Source organism: Penicillium waksmanii (genome assembly GCF_028829765.1).
Source record: "Penicillium waksmanii strain IBT 27052 chromosome Unknown utg000008l:1.0-5622682.0:1.0-5626561.0, whole genome shotgun sequence".
In the NCBI taxonomy this organism is placed as follows: domain Eukaryota; kingdom Fungi; phylum Ascomycota; class Eurotiomycetes; order Eurotiales; family Aspergillaceae; genus Penicillium; species Penicillium waksmanii.
This window is the reverse complement of record NW_026643254.1, coordinates 3,440,726-3,456,545: the sequence shown is the minus strand read 5'-3', so window position 1 is coordinate 3,456,545 and position 15,820 is coordinate 3,440,726. Positions and strand designations below refer to the sequence as shown.

The 15,820-nt window shown below is 50.3% G+C and overlaps 6 protein-coding genes across 6 annotated transcripts; 2 read left to right on the top strand and 4 right to left on the bottom strand.

Moving 5' to 3' along the window:
- Positions 1-37: 37 nt before the first annotated feature.
- N7481_009631 (SDR family oxidoreductase) lies at positions 38-931 on the top strand (the record flags this gene model as incomplete). Its single annotated transcript, XM_057268850.1, has 1 exon — positions 38-931. One exon carries the CDS (start codon positions 38-40, stop codon positions 929-931), a length of 894 nt encoding a protein of 297 aa, XP_057119527.1.
- Positions 932-1,688: 757 nt separating this feature from the next.
- On the top strand, positions 1,689-3,846 carry N7481_009630 (amine oxidase; the record flags this gene model as incomplete). Its single annotated transcript, XM_057268849.1, has 3 exons — positions 1,689-1,742; positions 1,820-2,230; positions 2,290-3,846. 3 exons carry the CDS (start codon positions 1,689-1,691, stop codon positions 3,844-3,846), a joined length of 2,022 nt encoding a protein of 673 aa, XP_057119526.1.
- Positions 3,847-4,004: 158 nt separating this feature from the next.
- N7481_009629 (Zn(II)2Cys6 transcription factor) lies at positions 4,005-5,429 on the bottom strand (the record flags this gene model as incomplete). The annotated part of the gene is made up of 1 exon (XM_057268848.1): positions 4,005-5,429. One exon carries the CDS (start codon positions 5,427-5,429, stop codon positions 4,005-4,007), a length of 1,425 nt encoding a protein of 474 aa, XP_057119525.1.
- A 232-nt stretch (positions 5,430-5,661) lies between these two features.
- Positions 5,662-6,467, bottom strand: N7481_009628 (60S ribosomal protein uL16; the record flags this gene model as incomplete). Its single annotated transcript, XM_057268847.1, is given in 4 exon segments — positions 5,662-5,946; positions 5,957-6,119; positions 6,182-6,357; positions 6,423-6,467. 4 exon segments carry the CDS (start codon positions 6,465-6,467, stop codon positions 5,662-5,664), a joined length of 669 nt encoding a protein of 222 aa, XP_057119524.1.
- A 1,295-nt stretch (positions 6,468-7,762) lies between these two features.
- On the bottom strand, positions 7,763-9,244 carry N7481_009627 (oleate delta-12 desaturase odeA; the record flags this gene model as incomplete). Its single annotated transcript, XM_057268846.1, has 2 exons — positions 7,763-8,172; positions 8,251-9,244. 2 exons carry the CDS (start codon positions 9,242-9,244, stop codon positions 7,763-7,765), a joined length of 1,404 nt encoding a protein of 467 aa, XP_057119523.1.
- Positions 9,245-11,321: 2,077 nt separating this feature from the next.
- Positions 11,322-15,820, bottom strand: N7481_009626 (putative TMEM1 family protein; the record flags this gene model as incomplete). The annotated part of the gene is given in 5 exon segments (XM_057268845.1): positions 11,322-11,928; positions 11,943-11,977; positions 12,038-13,120; positions 13,182-15,706; positions 15,784-15,820. 5 exon segments carry the CDS (start codon positions 15,818-15,820, stop codon positions 11,322-11,324), a joined length of 4,287 nt encoding a protein of 1,428 aa, XP_057119522.1.

The following is a 15,820-nucleotide window of genomic DNA, read 5'->3' as shown; positions in this document are numbered from 1 at the left end:
ACCATCCTTTGGAACTCACTATCACCTGGGCACGACCATGTCAACCGAACCCCCAACTCCCGTTTGGTTTATCACCGCTGCCAGCTCGGGCTTTGGCTTCGAAATCGCACGAGCTGCTCTTGAAAGAGGGCACCATGTAATCGCGACCGCGCGCGATCCAGCGAAACTTCAAGACCTCGAGAAGAAAGGCGCATACACGATTGCTTTCGACGTGACGAGCTCCTACCCCGAGATTGAAAAGGTCGCACATCATGCCGTGGCCAAATACGGCCGAATTGATTACTTGATCAATGCCGCAGGCTACATTCTCGAAGGCGCAGTCGAAGAGGTCACGCCCGATGAAGCTCAACAGCAATTCAATGTCAATGTTTTCGGCACAACAAACACGATTCGTGCTTTCCTTCCACTGATAAGGGAACAAGCTTTGCCAGGATCTGGTCACCCCCGTGCGACCATCGCTACATTTGGAAGCCTGGGATCCTGGAGAGGCGGAGCGAGCTTTGCATTCTACGGCATGACCAAAGCATGCATGTCATCCCTAGCGGAATCACTTCGTATCGAGTTGGAGCCGTTTGAGATCGCGGCTACTGTCATCGAGCCGGGGTACTTTCGGACGGGATTCTTAAAGCCCGGGGCAAAGGTCTCGGCGGAAGCACGAATCCCTGCGTATGAAGACGAGAAAACGCCTTCTGGTCAGACACGAAATGCCTTGTTAGCAGTCAATGGTAACCAACCTGGTGATGTGAAAAAGGGTGCGGACACAACTGTCGACATTTTGACGGCGTCGGGATCTGCAAAGGGTAGACAGCTGCCACCCCGAGTCGTCCTAGGCAGCGATTGCGAGGTGACTATCAGAAGCAAATGTCAAAACACTTTGGAATTACTCGATAGCTGGGGTCCCATTGCAAGGTCCACAGACTATGCAAAATAATGAGAGATGGTATTGTGAAGTGGATACTATGTGGAGGGTTATTTCGAATTGGACGGGAACAGATATCTTTCCCCGAACCTAAATTGCCAGAGGAAATTCTTCGATTGTAAAAGCAACAATGAAAATCTTCCAAATGAATAATGTTTTTACCTACTAGTATCCATCGAGGATGCCCGAGACTAAGTAAAGCACTGATGCTATAAATGGAGAATACAAATCATGGATGAACGTACATTAAGCAATGAATTGCACGACACTGACCTAATCAAACGATGATAGATAAACCAGTGCTTTTGAATCGCTGAGATAATCCATGAAAACTATCAGTGACGGCTAGGACCGCCTAACCTTTTGAGTCGAAGATAATCACCATCTCCACCCCGCACCGGCTAATCTTTACCTTAGCGGAGATGCCGCATCAGGGCGGGGAACCAAACGGCAGGATCCGGCTATTCTTATACCTTAGCGAATATCGCGCATCTGGCGTTCGTATTTGGAAATCGAGGGCCTTGATTTTGATATTTTCGAAACGAATTTAAAAGAACTCCCAGGCGCAAATTGAGCTCAGACTGTCTGACCCATTCTTATCTCTACAGACGTCCGAACTGGATCATACCGAAACTAAGTCCTTTTATAGCCCCCTTAGTTCCTCATTACTTCCGAACAACTTGAACGGACCCTTTCGTTGATCAGGAAACAGTGGACATTATCGAATCGAATATTTAGTATATCACTTGCTATCACTGTCACTGGCACGATGTCTGTTTCAACACATCCATTCGACCCCCTCACCTCGGGAGAAATTGCAAAGGTAAGTGTCCTATCGGCCCTGTGATAATTTTTACTGATATAGGTTTATGTGACAGGTTGCGGCAATTGTCAAAAAAGGACTTCCAAGGCAAGAGCTTGAATTTTCGGGTCATCACGCTGAAGGAACCGCCCAAGAGCGAGATGGTCTCCTTTCTGCAGGCAGACCATCTCAATAAAGTCTCAACATCGCGTCCAGCTCGAGTTGCCCGAGTGCAAGTCATTTCTCGAGGAGCATCCGGATCAAATGAGCTGATAGAGATCCTCGTCAACATTGACTCTCATTCCGTGATTGGGACAGAGCACCTCATTGGGAAACATTCGTATATCGATTCTGCCTATATGCAAGCCGTCGAGAAGGCCTGTAGAGCGGATCCAAGAATCGAGGCAGAGATACAGAAGCTCAAACTACCACCGGGTGCAACAGTTGTGATTGAGGCTTGGGCTTATGCGACTGATGGGATGAATGATATGAACGAACGGACTACAATGGTAAGTATATGACCGCGGAGAAACGGCTTTCATTCAACCTCAGTCTGACCGATAGATAGTGCTGGTTCTATATGCGTTTACTAGACAGCGCGGATGCAAACTACTATGCCTATCCACTTGAGCTCTGTGCAGAGGTATCCGAGAAACTAGAGGTTACCAAAATATACCACCTGCCATCATCGGAGGAAGAGCGAACAAGAGAGGACGCAAAACCATATGACAACTGCAAGATTCACTCGACAGAATTGAGTGAATACCATCCCAGTCTTCGACCGCCCCCACGCACAACCACTAAGCCCTACCAAGTCATCCAGCCCGAAGGGCCATCTTTCCAAGTCAATGGAAACCGTCTTTCCTGGGAGAAGTGGACTATGCGCGTGGGCTTCAACTACCGCGAGGGACTCACTCTCCACGATATTCGGTACGATGGTCGAAGTTTGTTTTATCGACTCTCTTTATCGGAGATGTTCGTGCCGTACGGCGATCCAAGATCCCCTTATCCGCGCAAAGCAGCCTTCGATCTAGGAAACGATGGTGCAGGGATCAATGCAAATAATTTGCAACTGGGCTGTGACTGTCTCGGCCTGATCAAATACTTCGATGGCTGGCACAACACCGCCGCTGGCGAGCCACTCAAGCTCCCTAATGTAATCTGCTGCCATGAACAAGACGATGGGATCCTCTGGAAACATACCAACCACCGTACGCAGAATGCAGCGGTCACTCGGTCCCGGATCCTCGTGCTACAGACTATTATCACAGTCAGCAATTACGAATACATATTCGCTTTCCACTTCAGCCAGGACGCCTCAATCCACTACGAAGTGCGTGCTACAGGGATCCTCTCCACATCACCCATCAACATCGGCGACAAAGTTAGCTACGGCACTGTCGTTGCACCAGGAGTTCTGGCACCATACCATCAACACCTCTTCTCTCTCCGAATTGACCCTGCCATTGATGGAACTGCCAACTCCCTCCAGATCGAGGAATCCAAAGCTCTTCCTGTTAATGACCCGGCCATCCATAACCCTCTCGGCGTGGGATACACCACCGAGTCAAAGATCATCACTGAAGAGGGCGGACATGACCTAGACCACACGAGAAACCGCACCTTCAAGATAATCAACGAGAATCACACAAATCCCATCACAGGGACACCAGTGGGCTTCAAATTACTCCCTTGCTATAGCCAACTTCTCCTCGCCCAGAAAGATTCCTATCACGCCAGACGGTCCGAGTTCGGTCAACACGCGGTGTGGGTGACGCGGTACCAAGATGACGAATTATTTTCTGCTGGTCGATATACGATGCAGTCGCTCGGTGGTGAGGGGATTGCATCTGCGATCGAAGCGCGTAGGAGTAAAGGAAATTCAGACGTGCGGAATGAAGATATCGTCGTCTGGCATACCTTTGGGTCCACGCATAATCCGCGCATCGAGGATTGGCCGGTTATGCCGTCGGAGAAGATGATTGTCGGTCTGAAGCCAGTGAACTTTTTCACGGGAAATCCGGGGCTGGATGTGGCTGTTTCGACGCAGGAGAAGAATGGGAGTGTTTTGGTTGGCAGAGAGGGTGGTCCAGTAGCTGGATCGAGTCCCTGTTGTCGATTGTAGTCGTGGAAATCGGAGTGAACTAACTAGTGCATGGGTTTGGTCGGGATATGAACTCATAGGAGCTGAATGTTTGGAAAAGACTAAGTGTTCTGAGATAGAGAGGTCTCCCATTATACATAAAACTGTACAGGAATTGATCTCGGGATCCATCAGGTTGTCTAACTATTATACTCCGGCGTCTGCGTACAGATCTTTGTCAAGACACGTTGAAATTCACCCACCTTTTCCAAGAGCTGTGCACTGGATCCTGCAGATAAACTCTTTTCTCCCTGCATACCCTCAGCTGCCTGAGCCCGTCGATTAAGACTCTGACATACTCGGTGTAAAGTTTGTAGTTGACATAGCAAAAACTGAGCCTTCATCTTCGTTTCCATGTCGCGGGAAAGATTTAGGCCTCCAGTGTTCAATGGAATGCTCAATGGGACTCTATACATTGAGTCGCCTCTATCGACCTGTCGTGGACCCTTAGACCGACCATCTGTCCCACCACTCGAATGATGATGAGGGTCAATTGAAGTAGTAAGGTGAGCGTCTTGTGCCTGATCTGATAACAAGCGAGAAATCTCCGATTGGTACAGTGTTTGATACCAAGTGAGGATTTTGCAGAGAATCGCGCCTAGAACCAGCAAAACGGACGAATCTTGGGCGCAGATAATACCCGTGCAATTCAACAATCGGGACACCTCCTCTGTGGCTGATTGAGTAACGTAAAACACAATATCACTTCTAGGATCTTCTTTTGCTAGGGCGAGATCTTTGCACTGGGTGGATGAGCCGCTGTTGCTGTCGTGACCATTCACACAGTCGCAGCGCACGAATTCGTACAGTGAAGAAAGAACCCGGCATGCTACTGTAATGCATGGTTCATGCTGATCTTCATTGGCATTCTCTCGCCCTAGCTCCCCTTCTCTCTCATAATTGTCGTCTGCTTCGTCATCACTGGCATCATCCATGTCATCATAGTCAAAATGAATAGGATCTTCAGGAACAAAGGTCATCGGAAGAGGGTCGAGATCACCACTATAAGTCGAGGGGTCCGCATCTACCAGTTTGGGCCATGACATACGCCCCGAGCTTATAGACGTCGGTGGAGTATCATTATGGTCTGGCAGCGGCTGGTGTGAGTTTAAGCTGCTTGGCGTGTTTCTTTCTCCTTCTGTTGACATAGCATTATCTGATTTTTGATTCTGGGAGCTGGTCTTTGGTAGCATATTCGATCTATACCAGATGCAGTTGGTGTTGAGGTGGGGATTCGGGTAGTGATGAACGGGTTCTCGGTTGGTAGGCCACGGCGAAGGTGCTGGGACCTGAGGAGGAGACGGAGGAGGTTGTTGTTGCGTGGAGGCAAATTTGTTGGAAGGGGGTTTACCCTTCCGCTGCGATCGACCATAAACACATTTTAGACCGTTTTTGGTACAGCGCGAACATCCATGCTGCTCTTTGGTGCAGCGTACTTTGGATGCCGCACAAGGGTCACACGATGCTCGAAACTTGGGTCGCTGGGATCTATTGGGGGCTTGAATCTGGGCATGAATCTCATTTGAATCCAGCTGTATATGATCTCTCAAGGGAGAGACTGACATTCTGGAACGAAGGATGACGACAAAGCAGGAGGGCGAAAAATTGAGTCAAGCTAAAAATAACGGGTGCTGAATACAATTTGGGGGCTTTTTGAACCGGCATATGCCCTCTTTAGGAATGGTGTAGTATTTGTATAACATAAGCCTGTATTAAATAAAATCATTCCGATCAAGTCAAAGTCTTTCATGAAATATGCAACTGGATTGGAAAACAATATGCTGCGGGAACGATAGCTCATAAAGCCTCCACAGTGGTCCTAGTATACGCCTGTGGGAAGTTCTTCATGTTCTCTACCACCTCTCCCTTCCGCCTATTGAACTGAACATATGCACCATCATTCCGCACCAGGCCATCTTCCTTCAGACGTAAATACTCAGCACGTGGCAAGGGAGTGAACCCCCCACATCTTGCTAACAACCACCTTTTGCCGACCAGGAAACTTGTACATCGAGCGACGTAGTGCCTCCACTGCAGTCGCGCGATGGCGATCGATAGTTCGTACAGAAAGAAGAATTTGACCTACACTCACACGAGCCACCAGGCCAGCTGGTTTACCGAATGCGCCTCGCATTCCAGTTTGTAGACGATCTGCACCAGCGACACTCAGCATTTTGTTGATTCGGATTACATGATAAGGGTGAACGCGGACGCGCATGTGGAAGGACTCTTTGCCCGCAACTTTGACAAGGTATCTAGAAGAAAATAAGTTAGTCATGTTATGAATTAAAGCATATAGGGAACTAGGCGCACTTACTTATTGGCACAAATACGTGCAGCTTCCAGAGCTTCGGAGCTCAGCTGTTCGTATTCATTGGATACCAAGTGCACGGCGCATGGGAAGTCGTCCACAGAAGCTTTCTTTCGGCCCAGATCAAAGATACGAATCTTAGCATCTGGAACACCACGATTAAAACGTGATTTGGGATATGGCTGAAAAACGCTCGATTAGAAGATGGTTCTTTATTGCGTATAGACTCGGAAGAGTGAGCACTAACCTTGTTCTTGCAATAGCGGTAGCATCGAGCAGGTCTGCGCGCCATCGTAGGTGGGTTGATGAGGAATTTTGAGTGTGGGAATGATTGGGAAAGTAATAAAATTGACGCGAAGAATCATTTATACATTTATTTTTTTCGGTGGGATTGAAGTTCTCCCGACTCTTAGATTGGGAGACGGTCCCAAAGGGCTTCGGGTTCCGAAGGCGGCTCAAATATCTGCCCGTAGGATCTATTCAGGAGTAGAATAACAGAGAATGGTTTTCATGATAGTAATTCGGGCTAGTTTCAGGATCCATATGATAGTGCTAAGTAAATAAATGAGTAGGACACCAAGTAGTATACGGAGTAGTACTACTGGCTACCTACTGCCTATACACTACTCGTACCAACCAAGTACTTCCTGGCTATAACTATAGGTATCCGTGTCTAAGATTTTATAGAGAAAACTTGTAATTTTGGGACGCTGCCACCCTGGCAGAAACACTAGATCGATTGGCCGCCACGGAGTGTCGAAGGCAGACAACAAGAAGAATCGTTGTGCCTAGGAAGAGGAGGATCTGCAAGGCTGCCAATGACAGGTCTGGGATCTCCAACCGGCTGACGGCGGAAGGCCGTGCCTCAAGAGTACGAGTACCTTAGGCTTTAGTTATTAGTAACTAAGCCTAGCATACCTAAGGGTGTACGACGAAATCAGGGCAGAGGTTGAACTTGAACTACCCCGCAAGAGTCCAACGTCTTTCTTGTTTTTGTGCCACCTCAACTCTCCCTCTTCTTTTCACTTTTCTCTCTTGCCGACTTCCTACTTCCTACTTCCTACTTCCTACTTCCTACATCCTACAAAGGATATCTGGTATTTGCATAGAAGTGCTGAATTCACTCATGGTCTCATCATATCACCAAGGTCTGCAGAAGCGACAGACTCACAAAGCAAACTATCTTCGCTCGAAACAAAACAGCCCAACACCAGAAAATATGACAACCGAGAAATTTTAGGCCTGTTCCTCCTTTATCTTATCCAAGACAGGAACAGGACCGAGAGAGATATAGAGCCAAGTGTTTTAAAAAGGGAAAACACCATGGTATGAAATGCGCTCGAGATTAAATCACAACGACAAGTGGACAACAAAGAAGAAACACTGATTAGAACGAGCAGTTAAGGCATCTATCTTAGATCAACAGCCGATAAATCTGTATCACACTCGCTTCTATATTCTCACGAGATCTCGTCGATTGTGTGTATGCGCGTCAGTCAACATGTGTACACAAAATGATCACAAACAAAATGGACAGCCTAAAGCAGAAAAAGGAAATCGGTTTCTCTATCCCCAATTTTCACTCGTCTAGTTGACCGCAACCTTGGAAGGAGGAACACCGATGCGGTTGGTGTTGCGGTAGAACAGGACACCCTGGCTCTCACCAGTGGCACCCTCGGTGGGCTCAACCCACTGGCAGACACGGGCGCTGGTCCAGATAGCCTTGATGAAGCCAGTCCATCCGGTCTGGGCCTCGGTGCGGTAGTGGTTGCCCATAACATCCTTGATGGCCTCGCTGGCCTCGTCGGCGTTGTAGAAGGGGATGTTGCTGACATAGTGGTGCAGCACGTGGGTCTCGATGATACCGTGGAAGATGTGGCGGCCGACGAAGCCGAAGTCACGGTCGATGGTAGCGGCGGCACCACGGGCGAAGTTCCAGACCTCGGGCTGGTAGTGAGGAAGGGAGGGGTCGGTGTGCTGCAGGAAGGTGATGGCAACTGAAAAGTGAGTTAGCGTCTGTTGAACTGATATACTGATATTGATTTGGTTTAGGTATAGGGAGGAGTGATGCTTACCGAGCCAGTGGTTCACCCACAGGTACGGGATACCGTACCAGACGGCAAGGTTCAACCAGCCATAGGTGGTGCCGATATAGTACAGAACGGAGCTGGTGATGATGAGACCGAGGTCGCTCAGGGCAATGAGCTTGGCGTCCTTGGCCTCGTACAGAGGGCTGGCAGGGTTGAAGTGGTTGACACCGCCGAACCAGCCGTTGGCCTTACCGACACCACGGCCCTCGGGCTGCTTAGCGTGGTTGTTGTGGCCGGTGACGTTGGAGACCAGGTACAGGGGCCAGCCGAACAGCTGCTGGAGGATCATGTGGGTAGCAGTGGCGATGGGGGTCTCCTCGACAAGTTCGGCAAGCTCGTGCATGGTCTTGCCAACGCGGGTAGCATACTGCTGACGGGTCTTGGGAACGAAGACCATGTCGCGGGCAATGTTACCGGTGGCCTTGTGGTGCTTGCCGTGGGAGATCTTCCAGGAGAAGTAGGGAACCAGCAGAGCCGAGTGGCAGATCCAACCGACAGTGTCGTTCAGCACCTTGGAGGGCGAGAAAGCCTGGTGACCGCACTCGTGGGCCAGAACCCAGACACCGGTACCGACCATACCCTGAATGACGGTGTACAGAGTCCAGAGGACAACGCGGGCCGGCATGGAGGGAACATACTCTGGGGTGACATAGTGGTTGAAGAGGTAGAAAACGGAGGCGAGGATGGCAATGTCACGGAAGACATAGTACAAGCTGGTGATGGCGGAGCGGTGGAAGCAGTGAGCAGGGATGGCATCGCGGATCTGCTTGATGGTGAAGTCGGGGATCTTGAACTCGTTGCCATAGGTGTCGAGCATCTTGGTCTTCTCCTGATCGGAGCCCATAGAGGACAGAGAGGTCGACGAGGGCGACTGGCGCGGGCTATCAAAAGGCGACGCGGAAACCGAGCTGGGAACGGAGTTCTCGGTGGCGGGGTTGCGGTTCAGCGCAACGCGCTTGGGAAGTGCAGTGGACGACATGGTGGTATAGATTAGGGAAAGCAGTCGAGCTTATCCACCTTCAATGTTCAAATTGTATGTTGAAAGGGTCCCCGGAAGAGGATTGGGAAGGGAGGGGGAGCAGAAAATAGCAAAGCAATGTGTCTCAGCAGGAAGACTCAATGCAGTCTCTGGAGCAAGGAATCTCTGGTCAGCATCAATTCAAGTATCGGCGAATCCGAAGCGACTCACAAGAAAGATTGGCCAGAAGAAATCGCAAGATCCTGTGGCTTTTTGAGTTTTGCTTGTGGTTACACAAGTGAGGGATCCCAGCAAAGGAGAGAAGCGGTGGGGAAAGGAAGAAACGAGCAGAACGAGAAGGTTAAGGACTGCCGACGAGAAGAGAGAGAAATAAAGAAAATAAAAAATAAAAGAAGAAAAAAAGAACGGAAGACAAACGACGATCAGCTCTTGAGAGAAGAAAGGCCCAAGAGGGAAAAGGTTGGAGGGGGCAAAAAAGAAAAAAAAAGACAGAAAAGAGAAAAAAAAGGACCAAAGCGGCCGCGGTCCATGGAATTTGGTGAATTTGCATTACGCGCCACCGTCAGCCGTACCTGAAAAGGGCTGAAAAGGGCTAGAAAAGGGGTTTGCCAGGCAGAATTGAGTTTTGCAAATTAACCATACAAAGACCCACTTGCAATTTTCAACTTTACGCATGAACTCCTCAGCTCGCCGATCTCTCGACCCTCCGACCTCCTCTCTACAGTGCAGTACGAGTACTCCGTACAAGATACCACACTCCATACACAGTCACATTCAGACTACCTCCGCCACTCACCGTCTCAGCAGATTTGATTGCCCCCAAGAACCCCGAACCTGTTGGACCACATATCCCATTCTCATTTAAACATTGGCAAAGTTACCAAGAGACCCACTGGTGGTTCTTCAGCCTGGGGTCGCGCCACCCTCCTATCGCTACTCAACCACATTGGGCGCTCAACAATTTTTCTGCGGGGAATCCAGTCACCGCTTCACTGTTCCCAGTTAACTAGGATCTTACGATTGATTAGATGACATGATCAGAGGGCATCAATAGGTGCATTTTGATATTTTTCTACGAGTACAGTAGGTACATCTTATTTTTCAGGTGAGGGCAGTGGACAACTGCCATCCATATACGGAACATACCAACTCTATGCTCCGTACACTCGGACTCATAGACCTGGTTAGCCTCCCTGGTACCCGTCGGGCCAGCTTCACATGCGGGTCGGCCATGCGGCCGATCGCGATCGACCTCGGCGGGTCATTTTCGTGGGCGCGCAGGCGTGCTATACCCTCACGCGGATTGGACGAGATCAAGCGAGGCGATCTGTGGCGAGTTGATGGCATGCGCAAGGCATGTGATAGCCATTGGCCAGATGGGGGAGAATGCGCCAGTGCCAGTGGTTGGGATGGATGGATGGGAGAGATGGCATGATAGAATTTTACTTCTTCGTAGTCAGGTATGTATGGGTACCTCTAGTATAGGTGTATATGAGTACTTTCAAATTACTTGAATCTAGTCCCAAGTTTTGTATATAGTGAGTTGTACCCTGGATGTACTCGGAGTATCCTCCGTAACACAGTCTGCTGAGTACTTCGGGATACCCCGAGTGTCACTGGGTGATGGCGGGCCGAGTGGGTACCTTTTAAGTACCTGCGGGGCCCGCTTGTTGGGCGGGCGGGTCCAGTTTTGTTGAGGAGGTCCCCCGCCAATCACCCACCCGTCTTTTTTTTTTGCAAAACTGTGTACCAAGTATCATCCATGAAATACATCGGCCGAGTTGGGGAAGTCGTGGAAGTATTTGAGCAAGGGGTCCGAGAAGGGTTTTTCTTTGCATGTGGGGTTCCTATCTCTATCTATATCCATGGATATTTTGACAGCTCCAGGGGGGGGGGGGGGGCTACATAGACAGTACTGAGTAGTAGTATACGAATTCTACTGGTATCTTACTGGTTACTATATGGTGCCAGTGATAGATAAGGTATATTGGTAGATTCAAGTTCATCATTCGTAGATCTATATACACGACCGAGCTTGCTACCTTGTGAATGAACAGGTAATACATGGCATCACAGATCAATGCACCTCTGCACGTCGCTCTGAGTCCACTAGCCACGATGTTCCGCCCGTGCCAGATGCACTGAGGCTGACCGTCGTCTTACGGAGGTCGGGCAGCACCAGCACTGTCTCTCCATGGTTACGGTAGTCCACCTCACAGGCAATCGCCTGTCGCTGGCCTGGAACGCCGGAGCCTGCCCCCATCCCGGAGTCCGTTGTGGCGGGAGGAGAGGTCGGGGGCTGTGACTGTGATGGCGCATAGGTACGAATCTCAAGACCAGGCAAGAGCAGATGACCCGGCTTTTGGGGCAGCAACAAGACCGTGAACTTGGTCGTCTCCCCATCACGAGTGAGGAAGTTACCCCGGCGCCGGCCACCCAATAGCCAGAGGTCGGGGTTGGCGTGAAGCTCGTACGAGCATTCGAGCGGCTGCCCAGCCAGTTCCTGGGCCGTTGGGGTGCACCAACGTCGCGTGTGGCGGAGGCAGAGCTCAGCAGTAATCATCTGGCCCACAGCAGCGTGGGTTGACCCGGATTCTAGGGCACCGGCACCGGCGCTGGGCTGGAGCTGCAGCTCGGCCGTGTGAACCACTTGGATTTCGGGGATGTCGACGGGGATCACGATACTCCGGATAGGGACGGAGGGTTGCGGGGAAGACGAATGATTGGGTTATTCTGTTGTATCAAAAACCGGTTAGTATATTATAAAGGGGCGGATGGAGCAAATCATCTTACCTCGTGCCACGCCATGAGCCATTGGCGCACTTCCTCGGTGCGTCCCTTTAGCGCTCCAAACAAATCATCCCATCGCACACTGCGGTAGCTGAGCATCTCGATTTCTCGCACGAGGCCAATGACCTCCATGTCTGCGGTAGAAAGTTGGCCACGAATACTCCCCACAAGGTGCGATGTAAGTAGTGTAGCATATTGGGTGAATGGACTCGATTCCAGCGCAGTCGTGAGCTGCTTTTCAGCTGCGTCTAGACATTCATCATCTACACAGGTAAAATCCACCTGAAGGCGAAGACTGCGCTTCCCGGTCGGGGAAGTCGTGGCCGACTTTCCAGTAGGGCTGATCTTGTAGAGGAGAGACGCCGGTTGCTTTGGGAAGACGTCCAAAGCGACGGAGCCATTGATACTAGATTGAACGTCATAGGCATCTGAGCTGGGAAGATTGCAGTTTGTGATCCGCAGAGGGATCAACATAGCGGGACTGATCGTAAAACGCGAGAATAGCATCTCATCCTTGAAGATATCTTGGACATTGACCGAGATGGGGAGCGTGGAAACAACGCTATGCACCGTCGAAAAGGCAAATCGGCCTTGGGGCGTTTCATACCCGATCTCTGCCCGCGCAGAGAGCGTCGTGAAGGCTTCTTCCACAGTGTAGGGGATTCTTAAGCGCACGAACGACCGAGTAGACAATCGAGAGAACTCGATGACTCCAGATTCGTGGTTGGCCACCAAATCTAGCTCTCCGTCTACCACCTCTGTTTCTGCAATTCGCAGACGTAGGCCGGCCGTGGCTGGCCTGACGCGAATTGTACCGGTTTGAATGTCATTCCGTCCGCTATCGAGTTCCAGCTCCAATGTACGCATTGCTTCCAGATTAATTAAGTGGGGCGACACCACCTTGGCGTGTAGTCCGTTTGGTGCCGGAAAGCAGAATATGTAGGGTCGTCGATCGGTTTCTTCTGCATCGTCTGTCTCTCGGAAGCCAACCGGAAGACCTGAATGCTGACCACTATTGAAAGTGAAAAGCAAATTACCGGACTTCATCTCCAGCCGGTCAACGATGTATTTGCCTTGCAGTGTAGTCTAAGACAATCAAGTATTAGCCTGGGAAAATGGCGTAGATAAACTTGGATAAATTCCTTACCGAAGAATCAATTAAAATCTTTGTTGTCGACGACTTGATCGTGAAATTCGTCGAGCCTTCAATCCAATGCTCGACATTTTGAGAACTGCTCGCGCTTACAAGTCGGACCTTGACTGAGTTAATCTCGATCTGAGGGCCGAGGAGGAATCGCAGAGATAGCTGGATCTGGAATCCATCCTTGTCGTCATATAAACGAATTGCAGGTTCCACTTGGAGGTCTGCGAAGAAATCGACGAGTGATGCGGTGATATCCTTTTGCAAGCCCTTCGCCCCTTCGAAGAGATCGGCGACATATCCAGATAGCTGTTCTTGCTGAACAATAGATGTCGGGATAGATTGAGATTTTTGGCGCAAAGATAACTTGGACTGCGAATATGTAGCGAATTTGGCGAGGAGTTTCAGCATCATGCGGACATAGTCTTCGCTGCGGTTGAGTTCCTTCAAGCACCGAGAATAGAGTTCCAGCATGGTTCCTTCCAAGACTACCCATAGCTTGCTGCCATAGAATGGAGCCATTTGGTGGAAATAAGAAGCTGCGGCTTCGTAATCACCCTGCCGGAAACGAAGTATGGCGATGTCCGCCAGGGCCATCTCGGCGGAATTGGCTCGGTTTGCCACAATATTATGGCGAACGATATGATCCGTGAGCTCTTCATATAATGACAGATATGTCTCTTTGGATATTAATCCGGCCTTGAGGGTGGGAAGTTCAACACCCACCAGCGAAGACTTCTCAGCTTTAGATTCGACTTTCTCATTAGTCTCGTCTAATGAGACTTCTGCCATACCATCAGAGCCGCGACTCTCATCAAAGAGGAGGCCAAGGTCGTTCCATTTCTCAACCCAGCCGTGGCGCTGGGCAATCTCCTCAAGAGATCGTCGAGCTAGAAGAAGTAATTCCCCTCGGCTTGATGCCAATTGTTCCGAACCGGTCTTTTGAGGCAGAGCAGAAGCAGGTTTGGGGTGATCCAAGGTCAAGCGTCGCTGAATCAGACCGATTGACTCAGAAATATCCTGGGTCACTGGCCGCGGAGAGTGCCCTCCAGGAGCTTGAATTAATGAGCTTGACCGGCGAGGCACGTCGCCGCGATTATCCCCAGTGGGTGGCGTGGGATTTGAAGGCTCCTTGGCCTGGCTCACAGCATGAATAGATGATTCTGGCAAACTAAGACTCGAGGTAAAAGTTTGATCTAGAATCTGCAATGCCGCGGCATACGCCCAATTGGACACGATGTTGTTGATTGTATCCGACTTGACACTCGCTTCCACCTCCGTTAGTCCAGAGTCGAGACCGTAGCGAAGGGTACGAGCGGCAAGACCGATGAATTCCGTAGATCTTTGGCAGATCTCGGATAGCAAAATGAGATCTTCCGGCTTTTTCTCCCGCGTAGCAGGATCGTTTCCGACCAAGGACGGAGCTCTTGCTGCTCGAAGTAGCAAAGTGAGCTGACGAGAGAATATATAGGTGCGGAAATCAAAAATGGAGATATCACTGGCTAGGATCATTTCTCGGTAAGGGAATTTGTTCGAGCTGAGCGGGAAATCATCCGGTTGTATAGTTAAGGATGGTTCTTCCTTGTTGTTTTCATCGGCAGATGCGCCGGCCTCGAGTGCCTTTTTAGCAACCTCTACCCAATTCTTGCTTGAATCCAAGATTGTATTGCCAGGTTGCTCTGTGCTTCCGTCAAGTTGGTCTCTGATAGCCGCATCCAACCCAACAGATAGCTCATCATAGCCAACCAGTGCATCATCGAACAGACCCACATTCTCGAACCCCCGCGCGAGGCCCTCCTTGAGGATGAAGAAGGTGCAAAAGTTCCAACCAGGGAGACTTCGCTGCGCATCCTTTTCCTTTATATCCTCTTCGTACTGAGCCACGCGGAGATCGAAAGAAGCCAGTATACCATTCTTCATCTTGTCAATCAGATCCTCCAGCTGCTCTGCAAACTCAGGGGATTTCGTGGATCCATCCTTTGGGAGTCGCAGCTGTGCCACGCGGTCGACGGCGGTTTTGGATGACCCATTGAAATCGGCCTTGATCTTCTCTAGAACCGTAGTTGTGCCGCGACCCCATTTCGATGCCGGCGCGGGTGTCTTCTCCGCACCATCCCCATCTTGGACCACATGTACAATAAGCCATTCGAACGCATCATGCTTTTCCTGACTGCTGCCAGTTGATTGCGATGAGCTTGATACGCTCTGAGTCTTGATCCACTCGCGCAATGTCTTGCGCGCTGTTGCCTTGTAGGTATCGTTGTCGTCGCAGCGGAGGAGGTAGACTTTCAGGTATGGGGTTTGTCGCAGACCGGGGATCTGATGTCGGCGGTGCGTTACATTTCCAGCACCTTCACCGGAAGATTTCCGTTCGGCGGGTTCTGTCTGGGCAGGCGCAAAGCCGATGCGGAGGGATTCAATCGATCGAACAGGGCGAGTGGGCGATTTCCAATGGAGATTCTTGAGGGGAAGCTTCGATTCGACAGTCGGTTGAACCAGAGGAAATAATCCCGATGGATCGGTGTATTCGACTGGGCGGTAGTTAGCACCAGCTAGAGCTAGGAGTCGGGGGTCTCGGACTCGGAGTGCATCTCCGTGTCGCTCTTACCGGTCACATTGCTTGACGCTGCCTTGGAAGGGTCCAT